Source organism: Trachinotus anak, unplaced genomic scaffold (assembly GCF_046630095.1).
Source record: "Trachinotus anak isolate AG129_WGS33_773 ecotype Australia unplaced genomic scaffold, CSIRO_AGI_Tana_v1 ptg000007l, whole genome shotgun sequence".
Classification (NCBI taxonomy): domain Eukaryota; kingdom Metazoa; phylum Chordata; class Actinopteri; order Carangiformes; family Carangidae; genus Trachinotus; species Trachinotus anak.
This window is the reverse complement of record NW_027273858.1, coordinates 216,955-235,000: the sequence shown is the minus strand read 5'-3', so window position 1 is coordinate 235,000 and position 18,046 is coordinate 216,955. Positions and strand designations below refer to the sequence as shown.

At 45.7% G+C, this 18,046-nt stretch overlaps 1 protein-coding gene across 2 annotated transcripts in view; it reads left to right on the top strand.

The window, feature by feature from the left end:
- ubr2 (ubiquitin protein ligase E3 component n-recognin 2) overlaps positions 1-17,323 on the top strand; it is a 23,396-nt gene extending 6,073 nt beyond the window's left edge. Inside the window, exons 9-46 of one of the 2 annotated variants that reach the window (XM_071479796.1) lie at positions 48-155; positions 674-762; positions 2,816-2,914; positions 3,173-3,336; positions 3,438-3,537; positions 3,634-3,762; positions 4,026-4,209; positions 4,333-4,394; positions 4,557-4,667; positions 4,794-4,859; positions 5,018-5,134; positions 5,739-5,802; positions 6,122-6,246; positions 6,512-6,564; positions 6,785-6,887; positions 6,984-7,032; positions 7,652-7,806; positions 8,283-8,385; positions 8,587-8,696; positions 9,149-9,232; positions 9,313-9,494; positions 9,650-9,858; positions 9,945-10,038; positions 10,275-10,436; positions 10,883-10,971; positions 11,085-11,145; positions 11,565-11,713; positions 11,793-11,848; positions 12,147-12,243; positions 12,438-12,505; positions 12,670-12,808; positions 12,911-13,001; positions 13,162-13,292; positions 13,709-13,817; positions 13,990-14,124; positions 14,239-14,409; positions 14,743-14,844; positions 15,082-17,323. In XM_071479796.1, the coding sequence (XP_071335897.1) occupies positions 48-155; positions 674-762; positions 2,816-2,914; positions 3,173-3,336; positions 3,438-3,537; positions 3,634-3,762; positions 4,026-4,209; positions 4,333-4,394; positions 4,557-4,667; positions 4,794-4,859; positions 5,018-5,134; positions 5,739-5,802; positions 6,122-6,246; positions 6,512-6,564; positions 6,785-6,887; positions 6,984-7,032; positions 7,652-7,806; positions 8,283-8,385; positions 8,587-8,696; positions 9,149-9,232; positions 9,313-9,494; positions 9,650-9,858; positions 9,945-10,038; positions 10,275-10,436; positions 10,883-10,971; positions 11,085-11,145; positions 11,565-11,713; positions 11,793-11,848; positions 12,147-12,243; positions 12,438-12,505; positions 12,670-12,808; positions 12,911-13,001; positions 13,162-13,292; positions 13,709-13,817; positions 13,990-14,124; positions 14,239-14,409; positions 14,743-14,844; positions 15,082-15,223 (4,262 nt within the window). In that variant the 3' untranslated portion in view covers positions 15,224-17,323. Of the gene's footprint in view, positions 1-47; positions 156-673; positions 763-2,560; positions 2,660-2,815; positions 2,915-3,172; positions 3,337-3,437; positions 3,538-3,633; positions 3,763-4,025; positions 4,210-4,332; positions 4,395-4,556; positions 4,668-4,793; positions 4,860-5,017; positions 5,135-5,738; positions 5,803-6,121; positions 6,247-6,511; positions 6,565-6,784; positions 6,888-6,983; positions 7,033-7,651; positions 7,807-8,282; positions 8,386-8,586; positions 8,697-9,148; positions 9,233-9,312; positions 9,495-9,649; positions 9,859-9,944; positions 10,039-10,274; positions 10,437-10,882; positions 10,972-11,084; positions 11,146-11,564; positions 11,714-11,792; positions 11,849-12,146; positions 12,244-12,437; positions 12,506-12,669; positions 12,809-12,910; positions 13,002-13,161; positions 13,293-13,708; positions 13,818-13,989; positions 14,125-14,238; positions 14,410-14,742; positions 14,845-15,081 lie in introns of both variants that reach the window. The other variant, XM_071479795.1, reaches the window with a different exon arrangement.
- The last annotated feature ends 723 nt before the right edge of the window (positions 17,324-18,046 follow it).

Sequence of the window (18,046 nt, the reverse complement as noted above, 5' to 3'; positions counted from 1 at the left end):
TGTCTGTGTGTCACTGCTACATAATGTGTATTCCTGTTGTGTTTCAGACGGTCTGAGGAGGATCCTGTGTCAGGTCGGCCTCCAGAAAGGTCCAGAAGGAGAGAACTCCTCACTGGTCGACCGACTGATGCTCAACGACTCCAAGATGTGGAAAGGTAACCAGACCTACGCAGTACTGTGTGTACTAATACACAAGTAACTAGAGCTACGCAGTACTGTGTGTACTAATACACAAGTAACCAGACCAACGCAGTACTGTGTGTACTAATATGAGCACATGAGCCTGGCTCATCTCTTGTTTATGTTTTTACTGTGTCGTTTTTTGAGCCTCAGTGTTGATGGTGACGCGTTCACCTGTCAGTCAGGTGGTTAAACAATATATTTATAGTTGTTGTTGTTGGTGTGGACGACAGGAGATGTTCTCACTGACAGTAACTGGTCTGAGCTGCTGGATAAAACTGGTTTTACTGTCTGGTGGTGAAACAGGTTTTACAGTAAATTCTTCATGATGTGAAAAAGGTTTTAATGTAAGTTGATGAACCTGCAGAGTTTCTTCTTTAAAAACCTTTTTCCATGAATAAAGCTGAGTGAACAGTGAGAACAGGTGCTGATGCTTCTAACTGAGTCAGTGACACAGGTAAGATGGAGGGACTCACCTGATCTCTGTCCTCAGGAGCGAGGAACATCTACCACCAGCTGCTGATGAACAGTCTCCTCATGGACTTCAAATACAAGAAGATCTTTGCCATTCAGTTTGCCAAGGTAACACACCTGATCCACACACACCTGATCCACACACACCTGATCCACGCACACCTGATCAACACACACCTGATCCACACACACGTTGTTATAAATGACCTGAATCCCTGATCTTTATTGAACTTGTTGGTTCACGTTAAAGAGTTTGTATCTGATCAGCTGTTTAATGATCAGTTTCCACCTCGTGACAAAAGTCTCAGTTCAGGGTTTTTGGACTTTCGATCATATCACATGATCTTCATCAGCTGATGGATCAGGTCCATTGCTTCACTTCTGTGGACGCAAAGCTCCAAACACATCTGACCCCTGACCTGCTCTGACAGTGATTCCTGTGTTGAAGCTGATTCACTTATTTGTGCTGATACACGTGAGCAGTGTTGTTGTTGTTGTTGTTGTTGTGGTTGTGGTGTGTTTCCGTTGTGACCTAGTTACCTGCAGTGTGTGTGTTTGATCCTCTCACCCTGAGCAGTACAGAGCAGGTGTGTGTGAAAGTAGCTGTAACACACCTTTAAAGTTAGTTTTCTGAAGCTGCTGCAGACACAGAGGAAACATGACTCCTTTAGTTTATTTGCTTCTATGGAAAAAAACACATTTCTGCTGCATCACGTTTGCAGATTTTTTTTTTCACACTTTCCTCTAATGTTTGTGGGTTTTTCATGAATTACTGGATAATTTGATTTATTCTGGACTTTATAAACCACCCAAAGCCATGAAAATCAGTCACTACTGGTTACACTGGGTGGACATTTGTAACCAGTGATGAGGTGTTCAAAGAAGACTGCTTTGTTCCAAGGTGTCACAATCCAGTTGGGACATGAGAACCGATTTGGTACCAAGTCGATGCCAAAATTCTCTTGTATGCTGCACTGTAGGTGCTGAAGGGACCGTAGATGTCATAGGTACTAGAATGTGATTCTTCCAGGACTGATGAGGGCAGAATAATAAGACTAATATTAATCACTACTAATAATCAGACTGTTCTAGTCTGATATTAAACTAGAAGAAGACGAAGATATATAGTGTTAATGTTAGCTTGTTTAGGCTAACATTAGCATGTTTAGGCTAACATTAGCTTGTTTAGGCTAACATTAGCTTGTTTAGGCTAATGTAGCGACAGCTCATAACATTAGCAGCAACAGTCATCACTGTTCAGTCTGTCAGAATTTAACACTGACTGTTTTCACTCCATGGGTCTGTCACCATGTTAGTTTAAACTACTGCAGCACATTTACTGTATGGAGAGGTGTGTGTGTGTGTGTGTGTGTGTGTGCGCAGCAGCCTCTGTTATTTTCTGTTTTTTGCTGTGGTATCACACATGGTATCGGGAGTCGTAGGATTTCAGTGGTGTTGAAGAGTTCAGGTATCGTGACATCCTAACAAACCGGTGTAGCTTCACTTATAAAAAGTCTCAGTAATTTCCTCAAACAGCTGCTCACTGAATTTTTTTATCTGACAAACAGGAGGAAATATACTAAGCATCTGTTGGGGACTATTTTCAGTGGCGGATTAATCCACATTTGTGCTGTATCGAGTATTTGTGTGTGGAACTGAGGCTAAATGAATGACAGTGTGTGTCCATGGTGATGAGGGATCATGTGACCCCGTGAGTCTCACTGATGTGTTTTAATGGTTTCTGGAAACAGTGGAGTCAGATACATCATAGGACTGTGGTCGGTTGGTTAAACTATGTCCCTCGTCGTGTTAGATTCCACACTGAGTGTGGGGGGGGGGGGTTTGGGGGGCGTCGGCCCAGCAGCAGCGACCTCTGACCCAGAGGTGAATGTCATCCCCCCTCTAGAACTACAGACGCCTCCAGACAGATTTTATGGAGGACGACCACGAGCGAGTGGTGTCAGTGACCTCACTGTCTGTCCAGCTCTTCACTGTCCCGACCATGGTGAGTACTCCTCCTCCTCCTCTCTGCACCTCCACACACCTCTCTCTCTCTCTCTCTCTCTCTCTCTCTCTCTCTCTCTCTCTCTCTCTCTCTCTCTCTCTCTCTCTCTCTCTCTCTCTCTCTCTCTCTCTCTCTCTCTCTCTCTCCTGCTGGTAGAGTTATGAACGATTGCAGAGCGACTACGTGAAAGACGACCACGACCGTGAGTTCTCCATCACTGACCTGTCAGTGCAAATATTCACCGTCCCGTCACTGGTGAGTTCAGTCTGTTTGTGTCGGAGGTGAGAGAGGTTGGTGACAGTGACATGAGTCCTTACACCTGCAGGTTCCCTTCTAATCATTCTGACCCTTTGATTTTGACTTGATACGTGATCTGTGCTGTTTGCAAATCCACCAAGTCTCTCACATAGTTCTTCATCAGGAGCTCGGTTTACACTTCTGTGTGTGTGTGTGTGTGTGTGTGCGCGCGCGTGTGTGCGTGCGTGTGTGCGCGTGTGCGTGCGCGCGCTGCAGGCCCGGATGCTGATGGTGGAGGAGAACCTGATGACCACCATCATCAGGACGTTTGTGGATCACCTCCGTCACAGAGACCTGCAGGGGCGTTTCCAGTTCGACCGCTACACGGCCCAGCAGGCCTTCAAGTTTGGACGCGTCCAGAGCCTCATCGGAGACCTCAAGTGAGGACCAGTTATACACCAGTTACAGACCAGTTATGTCACAGTTATATACCAGTTCAATGAAACCAGGTCTCCCAGTTGAACCAGCTTTGTGTGCACAGGTACGTCCTGATCAGTCGTCCCTCTGAGTGGAGCGATCAGCTCAGACTCAAGTTTCTTGAAGGCCTGGACGCTTTTCTGGAGCTGCTCAAGTGTATGCAGGTAATTTAGAGAGATACACACCTGAGGCTCACCTGGACAGGTACACCTGTCCGTCTCTGATCCATGGACCTGTCTCTCCCTCCCTGTCTGTCTCAGGGCATGGACCCGGTGGTGAGACAGGTGGGGCAGCACATAGAGATGGAGCCTGAGTGGGAGGCAGCGTTCACTCTGCAGATGAAACTGACTCACATCATCTCCATGATCCAGGAGTGGTGCTCCGCTGATGTGAGTCCACACACACACTACACACACACTACACACACTACACACACACACACACACACTACACACACACTACACACTACTTGTGTCTTTGCCAATAATTGATTGATCATTATTGATTAGGACTGACTGATGTTTCAGTGGTGACCACTAAACGAGAAGGACTGTACACTGTCTGACAGCTAACCTCAGTCTGTGTGTGTGTGTGTGTGTGTGTGTGTGTGTGTGTGTGTGTGTGTGTGTGTGTGTGTGTGTGTGTGTGTCAGGAGTGCGTGTTGATCGAGGCATACAAGAAGTGTCTGAGCGCGCTCAGTCACTGCCACAGCGGCCTCCCTGACGGTGAGCAGCCAATCAGCTTGAGCCTGGCCGGTCACTCTGTGGAGACGTTCAGGTACCAGGTGTCTCAGGACAAAGTGTCCATACACCTGCCGGTCTGCAGGCTGCTGGCAGGTAAACACACACACACACACACACACACACTCACTAAAATGTATAAATTAAATTTTTGTGTCAGATTGAATCTGTAGTGTTTGACAGTGAAGACCCCCCCTCTCACCCCCCACCCCCCTTCAGGTCTCCATGTTCTCCTCAGCAGGACAGAAGTCGCCTCTCGTTTCCCTGAGCAGCTTCCTCTGGTCAGTAAACACGTTTAACTCTGATCGAACTCTGAGGAATAAAACTCATCTTCTGTTGAAACATCTCAGATTCTGACCACGTTTAAAAACTTCAGACCCTCAAACCTTCATTTTAACCAATTGGATCAATACATCCGTGTTAACGTGTGTGTGTGTCCTCAGGGTGAACTCAGCCCCCCCCTCCTGATTGAACTCCCCCTCCGGTGCTTAGTACTCTGTGCCCAGGTGCATGCTGGGATGTGGAGAAGGAACGGCTTCTCCCTGATCAACCAGGTGAGACCATTCCTGCTGATCAATACTGAAGTGATCGATACTGTGATAAACAGCCGTCAGTAATCATCACGGTAACTGTCCAGAGTCAACGTAACAACAGCTGTGATACTTGTGTTTGTGTTTCAGATCTATTATTATCACAACGTGAAGTGCAGAGTGGAGATGTTCGACAAAGACATCATCATGCTGCAGGTAGAGACTGACTCTACTGGCTCCACTGGCTCCACTGGCTCCACTGACTCCACTGACTCCACTGACTCCACAGGCTCTACTGACTCCACCTGTGGTGTTGCAGCAGGTGGCTGTAATTTCAGTCTCTTACAGGTGTTGATGTTTATGTTCTGATGCAGGCGGGAGCGTCCATGATGGATCCAAACCACTTCCTGATGATCGTTCTGAGTCGATTCGAACTGTTCCACATTTTCAGCTCCGCAGACATCAGGAAGAGATACAGGGAGGCCAACAAGGTCAGTACTGACACCACTGACACTAACAGACATCAGACAGAGATACAGGCCAACAAATACCCTTTTCCACCAAAATCATTGGGTATAAGCAGGTTTTTTAAACGCAGGTAAACCTGTTATTAGAAGCTGACTGACCCTTTTTCCACTGCCAGTCGAGTTTGTGTTTCTGTAAAGTGATGTCATCACATACACACACAGAAGCAGTGGAGGAACAGTGAGCTGCCAGCTGCCGTGCAAATTGGCAGAAGCCTGTTAAAGTGTCGGAGCCTCCGTATGAGATGTTTCCATCTGTGATTGTGTGTTTTTAAAACTCTCAGAGCTGCAGCCCACTCTTGTATCTCCGAGGTCAGTGTAGCCGCAGAGTTTCTGGTGTAACAGCACCTGGACAGGTGACAGGCCTGTGTCTGTGTCCTCTGAAAGACACTACAACAGGAAAAGAAGAGAAAATTAGAGGGTTCACCTGGGTTTTGTGTTTACATCAGTGTCGATCATACCTGTGTCTACTGCAGAGTCATGTGACTGCTGATTGAACCCTTAGTGGGTTTTCTGACCAGTGGAAAAGAGGCTGAGGTCGTTACTGACACTGAGGAACTGTGTTTCACAGGATGTGGTCCAGCAGAACAACACTCTGATCGAGGAGATGCTTCACCTCATCATCATGGTCGTCGGTGAGTCTGTCTGTGCAGCTTCAACTTTATTTAAAGGTGACACAGGGAGCTGCAGCATCACGCCAACATCTCAGGGTGTAGTTCCAGGTGTTGGCCAAGTTCGAGTGGAGGCCTGTGAAGGTGATGGAGGTGGATCTCTAACCTTTGGTCCAGCACCGTCCTCAGGGCAAACTGCTGACACAGCCTCAGTCTTACATCCAGGAAGAGACCGAGTGTTTACCTCGTCTGTAGTAACATGGTCTGAGAATGAAACACGGAGCAGCTGATGGTTTAAGTGTGTGTGTGTGTGTGTGTGTGTGTGTGTGTGTGTGTGGTTCAGGTGAGCGGTACGTGGCAGGTGTTGGACAGGTGGAGCCCTTTGATGAGGTCAGAAGAGAAATCATCCACCAGCTGTCGATCAGACCGATGGCTCACAGTGAGCTGGTGAAGGCTCTGCCTGAGAATGTGAGACGTTTATCTGTCTGTTTACCTGTCTGTCTGTCTGTCTGTCTACCCATCTATCTGTTTACATGTCTGTCTGTCTGTCTGTCTGTTTACCCGTCTGTCTGTCTGTCTGTTTACCCATCTGTCTGTTTACATGTCTGTTTACCCGTCTTTCTGTCTGTCTGTCTGTCTGTCTGTCTGTTTACCCATCTGTCTGTTTACATGTCTGTCTGTCTTGTCCACTTGTCCAGACAGATGACCTCTGACCTTTTTCTCTCTCTCTCAGGGGAATAAGGAGACTGGTCTGGAGAGAGTCATCGACAGCGTAGCTTCATTCAAGTCAGTCTGTTTTCTTCACACTTCCACCTTAAATACGCATCCACCTTTACAACCACCTTCACCAGTCCACCTTAAAATCTGAAATTAGACAGTAATTGATTTTAAGAAGAAATTAATATTTTATATTTCTGGGTCATGACAGCCTCTGTGTCTTTAATGTGTCAGGTCGAGGTCTGTAGTACTGACTGTAGTACTGTGTGTATTCGTACTGTGTTTACAGGAAGCCGGGTGTGACCGGTCGAGGTCTGTATGAGCTGCGTCCTGAGTGGAACAAATACTTTAACTTGTATTTCCATCACTACAGCAGAGCCGACCAGTCCAAGGTACACACTCCGATCAGGGTATTGTTTGGGTTATTGATCTGTGAATCACTGAGCTGTGCGTTGTCATGGTAACCGTGTGTGATGTGTGTGTTTCAGGCAGAGGAGGCTCAGAGGAAGCTGAGGAGACAGAATGGAGAGGACACAGGTAAACACCTTCACTCATTCACACACACCTGAGTGTAATGTTACAGTAATAGGTAGTGTGTGTGTGTCTGTGTGTGTCACACCTGTCACCTGTAACACACACACAGACTGATCACTTACTGAAACAGTTTTAAACCTGAAGTTCAGAGTCGTCTGATCTGACTGAAAATATCAAAGATAAACTGTAATTATTTTATTATTTATGTGTAAACTGACCTGAAGAATGTGATGTACAATAAAGGCCACAGGTTTAATTTCTCACCTGGTTTTTATTTCATGTTTGCACCTGAGCTCAGTCTGAGAACCACAGACGGTCATTAAATCCACCTGCTGATCTGTGACCTGCTCAGGAAATTATCTTCTAATGGATCTGTTTACATTCACTGAGGAGACAGAACCACTCACAGATGAAGTGGTGATGATGATGATGATGATGAGCTCATAACAACAGCACGTGTGAAACACATGTTACCTGAACCACAGGTGTGAGATCAGCCTCAAAGAAACATTTCCTCGTACAGTCATTTATGGAAATGTGTGTGTGTGTGTGTGTGTGTGTGTGTGTGTGTGTGTGTGTGTGTGTGTGTGTGTGTGTGTGTGTGTGTGTGTGTGTGTGTCAGCCCTGCCCCCCCCTCCCCCCCCCCCTCTCTGTCCTCTGTTCGGCAGCCTGGTGAACCTGCTGCAGTGTGACGTGCTGCTGGCTGTGGAGGGGGCTGTGCTGCAGTGGGCTGTGGAGCCCAGTGGGGGGGGCTGGACCGAGTCCATGCTGCAGAGGGTAAGACAGGTGGAGCTGTGATACTGAAGGTGCCACAGGTTCACACAAACTTTACACTTCCATTGATTATCTGTGAATCAAGCAGCTTCAGGAGTCAGGAAGAAAATCTGATCAAATAGATAAACATCATTTAATAATTTAATCTCATCAGGATAAAGAAGGTCAGAGAACTAATACCCGAGTAAAAAATACTGCATTTAAAATGGAATTTCAATAAAAGTATGAGTTTAATCAGGAAAATGAAAAGTAAAAGTACTCAGTGCAGTAAAATGTCCCAGTTACTGTTTTACTGTTTACTCAGGCTTCATGTCAGCGTGTTTCCTCAGCGTGACCCTCAGGGAACACCGTAGTTCCCTGATCAGAAGATAACATGTAAAGACCCAGTGTATAGTGTTTGGATGGCTGTGTTAACTGTGTGTTAACTCTGTGTACTCTGTATACTCTGTGTTCTCTGTGTGTACTGTGTGTACGTACAGGTGCTCCACCTGGTGGGCATGGCTCTGCTGGAGGAGCAGCAGCAGCTGGAGAACAGCAGTGGAGATGATGACGTCACCTTCAACTACACTTGCAAGATCACACGTCAGTACACACACACACACACACACACACATTTACACACAGTAACTCTATAGTGTTACTATAACAGAAGGAGACATTGTGACCATATTTCTTGCAACTTGAACAGGATACAGGAAATGTAGTTTCTCTGTTTCTCCTCTGAGACTCACGTGTGTGTGTGTGTGTGTGTGTGTGTGTGTGTGTGTGTGTGTGTGTGTTCAGGTCCAGGTGAAGCTCCCAGTACTTCAGGAAGTGTCCTGGCCTTGTTGGAGAGTCTGCAGAACGCTCCTCACCTGGAGGTCCACAAAGACATGATCACCTGGATCCTCAAGGTAAACCAGATCGATCGATGTAGACATTTTTTATTAACAATTAAAAACTTAATGTATAAGTCAAAAGGACAAATCAATAATGACTGTTTTGATGTAAATGTATTGAATGAGCTGCAGAATCACAAACTGTAGAAACATTTTCTTCCAACAGCCAGAAATATCTTGTTCAGATAGTTTTTAAAGACTTTTTATTAGGTTTAGTTCTTCTGAATAAACTGTTGTCAACTAATATTTTTGTCACAGTTTTCGTTGCAGATATTAAAGCTAACAGGACATATTTTGCAGCACGTCTGTTCCTCAGTATCCCACATGGCTCCATGCTCAGCCCATTTTACCTTCATTCACGTCACTAAGGACAAGTTTCTGTCTGTCCTCTCAAGGCTTCTCTGCTCTGTCTCCATGCTCAGTTGCTGCTATAGATGTTTATTGTTTGTTTGTTTGTTTGTGTGCAGATGGTTGCAAACATCAAAACAATGAGAGAACGAACATCATCCACATCCACCATCACCATCAGCCCAGGACAAGGACAGGAGGAGGTAAGACACAAAAACACTTGAATAACACATGGACCTGCATCAGTGGGCTGAGGAGAAAAAACCCCAGTTGTCTCCTGCAGACGCTGAGAGACAAGGACAAGGCAGAGAGGAAGAGGAAGGCGGAGATGGCGCGGCTCCGGAGGGAGAAGATCATGGCTCAGATGTCTGAGATGCAGAAACATTTCATCAACGAGAACAAAGAACTTTTTCAACAAAGTCTGGAGGAGCTGGAGGCTTCGACGTCTGCTGCGGCAGAGAGCAGGTACACCTGTACATACACCTGTACACACCTGTGTGTCTGCACCTGCTCATATCAGTTGCTGCAGACACAGCTGGTTGAAGTGTTTCTGCCTCATCCACTGACACGAAATATTAAGATATTAATATTAAAATACTTTCCCCCTCCTCCGCTCCCAGTCCTCCCAGTTCGGTCCCAACCTGTGTTTCACAGGTGTGTGTTGGTCCCAGGAGGGTGGGCGGAGTCGAGCGTCGTCAGTTGGTGACATGTATCCTGTGTCAGGAGGAGCAGGAGGTCAGAGGTCACGGCAGAGCCATGGTGCTGGCTGCATTTGTCCAGAGGTCGACCGTTTTGTCCAAGAACCGCTGCCGCAACTTGCCCGACCCAGGTGAGCTTCACTCTGACATCATCAACACAGTAACCAATCAGAGTTAATAGTTAATTGATTATTGGATATGTGAATGTGTGTTTCAGAGCGGCATGACCCTCTGTTCATGCACCCTGACCTGTCTCTGGGGATTCACACATCCAGCTGTGGACACATCATGCACGCCACCTGCTGGCAGAGGTACGACACTGCAGCCGCTCAGAGTCCGAACGACAGCTCACACAGGTTACCGGTCACCCGTCGCACTGACCACGAGCCTCTCATGATCCAAAAACGAGGCCGCTTTAACTCATAAGAACTGATCCCAGGACTTTTCTGTCTCTGCACATTTGACCATCTCTTCAGTGTTTCACCAGGTGCACAGGGGTCAGACTCAGCACCTGGACAATCAAAATGTGTGTTTAACATGTGCACAGGTATTTTGAGGCGGTGCAGCTGAAGGAGCAGAGGCGTCAGCAGCGTCTTCGAGGTCACACCAGCTACGACGTGGAGAACGGAGAGTTTCTGTGTCCGCTCTGCGAGTGTCTGAGCAACACTGTGATCCCTCTGCTGCCACACACACTCTCACCTGACCACAGGTACACACACACGACAGCAAGTGTACGCACACCTGACCGCAGGTACACACACCTGACCACAGGTGCACACACACACCTGACCACAGGTACACACACGACAGCAAGTGTACACACACCTGACCGCAGGTACACTCTCACCTGACCACAGGTGCACACACCTGACCGCAGGTACACTCTCACCTGACCACAGGTGCACACACACACACCTGACCACAGGTGCACACACACACACCTGACCGCAGGTGCACACACCTGACCGCAGGTACACGCACACCTGACCACAGGTGCACACGCACACCTGACCACAGGTGCACACACACACACCTGACCACAGGTGTACACACCTGACCACAGGTGTTCCTCCAGGTATAGATTTATTGATAGACTAATAAACTGATATGATGTTGTTACCTGACAGGTCTACTTCCTCTCTCTTTTTTTCTTAGTGTCAATCTTCCCAGTCTGGAGGCGTGGCTTAAGACGACCAATCAGCAGATAGCAACACTGCACTGCACCCATGGGAAGCAGTCTGAAGGTCAGTCACATGTCAGTAATTTAGGGGGCGGAGTCACACTAATTCAGCCCCCCCCCCAATCAATATGTGTATTAATGTGTTTTGTTTTTTTTTATCTTGGATGTGTGTTTCAGGTGGTTCAGAGGGGGCGGAGCCTGCAGTTCCTGAAGGATTCAGAGTTGATTTCACTCCACAGTGAGTCAGCAGTTGTTTCTATTGATCCTGATCAATAACCTATTCACGTCCACAGGATCTGGTTCTGGTGCCGCTGTCACATAAACTCCTCTGTCAGTGTGGAGACCAGACTCTGACCTGAGCTGGATCCAGAGGCTTTAGTCTCACTCAGTACTGTTCAGAGAACTCGTTATGAAGAACATCTACACCACTGAAGATAATCTAGTTTAACAAACAGCAGAACAGGTAAATTCACCTGTAGTGACGTGGCCCAGACCTGCAGGTGAGCCCAGAGTCTAGAGGGCTGCAGGTGGAGTTCACTGTGACCAGTTCAGTCCCAGTCTGATACTGATCATTACTACAAAAACTAGCACCACAGGACGTCTGTGAAAACACACCTGGATGATGTCAGCAGATGATGATGTCACTGTGTCCCTCAGGAACCCGTTCTCCAGCAGCATCAATGAGATGATCACCACCTTCAGCATGTCGACCTACAAGGTGGGACTCAAGGTGAACCCCAATGAGCAGGACCACCGAGTCCCAGTGCTGAGCTGGTCCACCTGCGCCTACACCATCCAGAGTATAGGTATACACACACCTGAGAAGTACACACACACACCATCCTGAGAGGTCAGAGGTCACCCTGACAGTGTTTCTCTTTGCAGAGCGCCTCCTGATGGATGAGGAGAAGCCGTTGTTTGGAAGTTTACCTTGCCGACAGGTAACACAGTCACTGGATGACGTCACTGTTTCTTCAGATGAGTTCTGTGAAAATCAATCTTCAGCTGATCAATGCTCAATAACAGTCAGTGTGTAGGTGTGTGTGCTGTTATTGGATTGTTAGAATAACAGACGTTAAGCCCTGAATGTACCTGTGAGTGGAGGCGGAGCTTCTGTCAGGTTCACCTCAGGCGCATAATGACTGAAAACATGACAAGAACAACAACAGGTAAAACTCAGGTGTGTGTGTGTGTGTGTGTGTGTGTGTGTGTGTGTGTGTGTGTGTGTGTGTGTTGTAGGACGACTGTCTGAGCTCTCTCACCAGGTTCAGTTCGGCCTGTTGGACTGCAGCTCCACTGAAAACCATTCACACACACTTCATCAGACTGTTTGCAGGTAAACACACAACAGAGTACACACTAATACACACACACACACAGTCAGTTTATGAGTAGTTTGTAATGTGTGTGTGTGTGTGTGTGTGTGTGTGTGTGTGTGTGTGTGTGTGTGTGTGTGTGTGTGTGTGTGTGTGTGTGTGTGTGTGTGTGTGTGTGCGTGCGTGCGTGCGTGCGTGTGTGTGTGTGTTGCAGCCCTGGTTCCAGACTCACAGGTGGAAAACACTCAGTGTGTCCTCGACATCGACATGTTTCACCTGCTGGTGAGTTTCATCTCTTCAGATCCAGTTTAAACCCAGTTTATATCTAGTTAGTTAGTTAGTTAGTTAGTTAGTTAGTTAGTTAAGTTGGTTTCAATTTCAATCCAGTTGAATTTCAGAATAAAAGCATCTTACATGTTAAACTGTCTCTGTGTTTCTTTGTGCAGGTTTACAGTGTGTTGTCCTACACCTCAGTTCACAGTCTGGACCAATCAGGACGGAGTGTGGTGGACTCAGCCCACCTCCATCTCCTTCACCTGGTCACTGTGGCTCACCTGGTACAGATCCTGCTCACCTCTGCCACAGGTGACTCACACATACAGTACACACACACGATCACACACACACACACACACACACTTCAGGTAGTTCCACCTGTCTGTCTGTCTCTCACCTGTCTGTCTGTAGAGGAGGTGAGTATGGATCAGGACTGTGGAGAATCAGAGGAAGAGGAGCTCACCTGTCAGCTCTATGACACGCTGAGGAAACACCTGGGCAGGTGAGCACAGTAGCCTCTGTTACACAACCTGTTTGACCCTTATTCTTCCTCACTGTTCTATAAAAGGTACAAACACAGAGTTATGTGATTAAACAGCTGCTGTGTGTGTGTGTGTGTGTGTGTGTGTGTGTGTGTGTGTGTGTGTGTGTGTGTGTGTCAGTTTGTTACCAGAAGTGTCCTCTGGGTGGCAGTTGTGGCGTTGTGTTAAAGCCGGCGTCCTGCCGTTCCTCCGAGATGCCGCCCTTTTCTTCCACTACCTGAACTCTACGGCGCCGCCTGCTGACCTGCTGGGTAACAACAACACAACGTGACACACGAGAACACACTCAGACACACAACACCACGACAGACTCACATTAACAAACAGGTTTCCAGTGTTTCTCTGTTGTGACCATGAGAACAAAGTGTCATCAGATTAAACTCACAAACATTTTTGACCGTCCACCATCCCCCGATGACCCCGCCCCGATGACCCCGCCCCCGATGACTCTGCCCCTGATGACTCCGCCCCCCCATGACCCCGTCCTTTCAAAGTGTCACGCTCATTACTGTAGCCGCAGCAGCACTGACCTTTAAACATCCTGAACATGTTTAACTTCCTGTTTGTTGAATTTTACTTTAACTGTTTCTGTGTGTGTGTGTGTGTGTGTGTGTGTGTGTGTGTGTGTGTGTGTGTGTGTGTGTGTGTGTGTGTGTGTGTGTTGTAGTTGCTGGTCCTGGTCAGTGGGAGGCACTGTGCAGCTACCTCAGTCTGCCCTCCAACCTGCTGCAGCTCCACCAGAGCCAACACACACTGCTGGATCCGCTCATACACAGGTCTCATACACACACACACACACACTCTGAAGGGTGTATCTGGGTGTGGTTTCAGTGTAGTTAGGTGGTGTTGTGTTCACACCCTCACCTGAGCACCTGAGCCTCTCCTGTCTCACCATCATCACACCTGATGTAACACTGTGTGTGTTTCTTTACCTGTGTGTGTGTACAGGTGGTGTTCTCATCCAGGTGTGAGACACACACTGCAGGGGGGCGGAGTCATTGTGAGGTTCCCCAGAGAGTCCAACAGACTGATTGAGCTGCCAGAAGATTACAGCGTCCTGATCAACCAGGCGTCCAGCTTCACGTCAGTACACACACACACACACACACACACACACACACAACCGTACAGTGACAGCATCAGGTCTCCTGTTACTGCACCATGTGCGAACTGTACTTGTGTGTGTTACCTGTGCAGGTGTCCGCGGTCTGGCGGAGACAAGTCTCGTGCTCCCACTCTGTGCCTGGTCTGTGGCTCCATGTTGTGTTCTCAGAGTTACTGCTGTCAGACGGAGGTGGACGGAGAGGACGTAGGAGCCTGCACCGCCCACACCTTCACCTGTGGGGCCGGCCTCGGACTCTTCCTCAGGTAACGCGCCTGGACAGTGGGTTCTCCACTGTGGTCCAGCCTCAGGTGTCCCTGTCGGACTGTGATGGGATGTGGGTCACATCCCCTCAGGATCAGGACCTGGAGTTTGTTTAATATTGTTCTTAACGTTCAGTGTTTGTGTCTTTGCACATTTTCTAATGATTATTCTACTGTTTCCACATGTGTCATGTGTGATTAGCTGAGACTTCATCTACCTGTCGATCAACACCTGTGTGTGTGTGTGTGTGTGTGTGTGTGTGTGTGTGTGTGTGTGTGTGTGTGTGTGTGTGTGTGTGTGTGTGTGTGTGTGTGTGTGTGTGTGTGTGTGTCTAGGGTCAGAGAGAGTCAGGTGTTGTTTGTAGCAGGTAAAACGAAGGGCTGTTTCTATCCTCCTCCATACCTGGATGACTATGGAGAGACTGACCAGGGACTCAAGTAGGTGTTCACCTTGTTGTTGACGTTGTTGTTGTGGAGACTCAGCTGAAGGAAGTGGAGTCTCCACATCGTGACTGTCTGAGCAGATTATTAAAGTCCCCTCAACATTTTTTCTATATTTATTTGTGTGGTTGTTTTTTGTTGTTTTTATTTGTTTGTCTGTATCTGTGATGTTTTCTTATTTGTCTGTTTATTTCTTTGTGTGTGTGTTTGTTTATAACGTGTGTGTCCCTGCAGGCGGGGGAACCCCCTCCACCTGTGTTCGGAGCGCTACAGGAAGATCGAGCGCCTGTGGCGGCAGCACGGCATCGCTGAGGTCATCGGTCACGCTCAGGAGGCCAATCAGACGTTGGTTGCCATCGACTGGCAACACCTGTGATGTTTCTGCTCAGCTCCACCCCCTCATGCTTAGAAAGACAGCAAGTGATTGGCTCTTAGCTTTTACCACACCCTCTTTTTAATAACAAACCCTTCCCCTTGACCAATCAGCTTCCTGCAGCCCAGCGCTGAGCTCAGATCAGCTTTCAGGGATTTTTTCAGGATGTTTGGTTTTTTTTTTTTGGTTTCTGTCTGACCTCTGATCCTCTCCAAGTCTCAGTCCATCAATCAGAGAGAGGCAGTGACAGTCTAGATGTTTTAGTTTAAATTTCTTTTCATTTGCAATTTTTCTTTTTTTTTCTGTGAATCTTTAAAAATCCACATGAAGCTCTGCAGAAAGAAAAACGCCTCGTTAACAGAGAGCCAAAGTGAAGCCCCGCCCACATGCACAGGTTGATTGACAGGTGGTTTGAAACAGATCCAGAAGGTGATCTTTGATTCCCTCAGATTCAAACCTCCTCTTAGGTCTCACCTGGTTTCAGAGGCCGGTGTGAGGACAGTGTGTGACGGACATGAAGCTGAGAAAATCTGCTTCTGCTTCTTTAATGAAACATCAAAGGATGGAAAAACTACAATTCCCAGGGTGCATTTCACTAACAGCTGGTCACAGAGCTTCACATTCTACAAAGTTCATAGCTTCATTTGATAGAAACCTGAGAGATCATTCAGCAGTTATACTAGCAACAGCAGCTGAGGCTTGTGGGTATTGTAGTATCAGGTGAGTCGCACCACATCCAGAGCTGCTGCCAAGAAAAAGTGATTAATCAAATAGTCAACAAAATAATCAGCAGCTATTCTGATAATCAATAAATCATCTCGGTCATTTTCCAAACTGGTTCCTGGTTCTCACATGTGAAGATTTGACACTTTTCAGTCTCTGTAAACTGAGACTGTTGGTCGACTAAAACAAGACATCATTAAACATGAGACTGTAAAGACAGTCTGTTTCTGACCAGACTCACCTGGAGAACCTCACCTGTGACCTTTGGCTCCTAGGTAATATTTCAGTGCTGCAGCAGGTCTCCAGCCTCCGAGTCAAACACATGATATTCACATTTACAACAGAGTGTAAACGTAACATGACGACAACAAAGACCCGCCTTCAGGCACAGAAACAACAAATCAATTTTATTCTGAATTGATTCAAATAAACCAAACAGGTTGCAATGACCCTGATTGAAACTAATGCCCCCACTGAATTACAGCTGCAGCTACTGATTATTTTCTTTATTGATTACTCTGCTGCTGTAAAAGATGTGAAACCAGTGAAAGATGCCCATCACATTCTCTCATCAATCACAACACGACTTAAATGATCAATGGATTCATAAAATAGTCGATTAATTTCATTTCAGTGGACGAATCAGTTCGTGTTCAGATCTTCACATCTGAGAAACTGCGACAAATATTTTGCTTTTTGTTTGAAAAAATGATTCTTCAGTTATCAGAACAGCTGCTGAGCCACGAGTTATTAAAAACAGTGATATTCATTATTCCATTGTTTTCGCTGTGTGTCATTAGAAAGAGTTTGAGGCCGGAGCTTCAGCCAAGTATTGATCAGAAACTACATATCAGAGCTGAGTATTGATTAGGAATGAACGACTGATGCCAGATCAGTTTTTTTTAGTTTTAAGGTTTTATTTAAAGAGACTTTGGGTGTGTGTGTGCTTCATGTGTTTGCTTGTGTGGAGAGATGTGTGTTTTTTATGGGTTTGAGTTTGTGCAGAAATGTGAGGTGAACAGAAGAATGAGATTAAAGACGACATAAATCTCCATCTTTTATTTTATCAGTTTGTTTTTTCTTTAAACAAGTGAAGAACTCGGCCACGGCGTCTTTGTTTGCCTCAGATTTTTTCACTTGTTTAAAATAAAATCAAATTTTGATAAATTGATAAACAAAGAAACATTTTAACGTTGGAGATCATTGTTTACGAATTAGTTTTTTTTTATTGAGGGTCACCTGATGGTCTTGACAGCATGTTGCCTCCTCACCACTACATCATTTATCACTTCTGACTTGTTAATATGTGAATTCTTGTATAAATGAGGAAATGTACAATATTGTATAAGAATTACAAAACCAATAAAAACTTTAAAAGGAGTTTTTTTTCTCTGTCTGAAGATTTGTGGAATGAGACACTGGAAAATGATCCATTCTCTGCAGTTGCTGTAGAAGGGGACGCTAGAGACACAGTTATTGAAATCTGAAGGGTTCATCCTCAGGGGAGCAGTCTATCAGTTTATTTATCAGAGGCTGGAAATGTGACTGAACACTAAGTATTACTACTAAAATTTTAGAATTTTTTTTTTTTTTTTTAAATCATTTGTAAATTATCTGGAAAGACTCTGAATAATATTGGTGTAATAATATGTTATTGTAATATATCCAAAAAAAATGCTATAAAATAATGATATAACTATGATGAAATAATATCAATAAAGTCTTACAAAAATAACGGAAAAATAACATTATTTTTACAATATATTATATATATTTACAATATTAGTTAAATAATAAAAATTAGCAAAAAAATTTGTCAACAAATAGTAAAATTTTAGAAAAACGTATCAGACAAAAATTAGGTAAACTTCTGGATAAAAAATTTTAAATGTATAAAGAAATAATATGAGTAAATTATCGAGAAATATTTCAGTCTCTGAGTAATATGAGTATCAGAAAATCACCAACAAATATTAGGGAAATTTTTTATTTTTATTTTTTTTTAATTGTAAAATATCTGGAAAATGTTCGAGTAAATCTAAAAAGCAAATCTAAAAAATATTAGAAAAATAACTTCAATTATAAATATTGGTAAAATAGCTG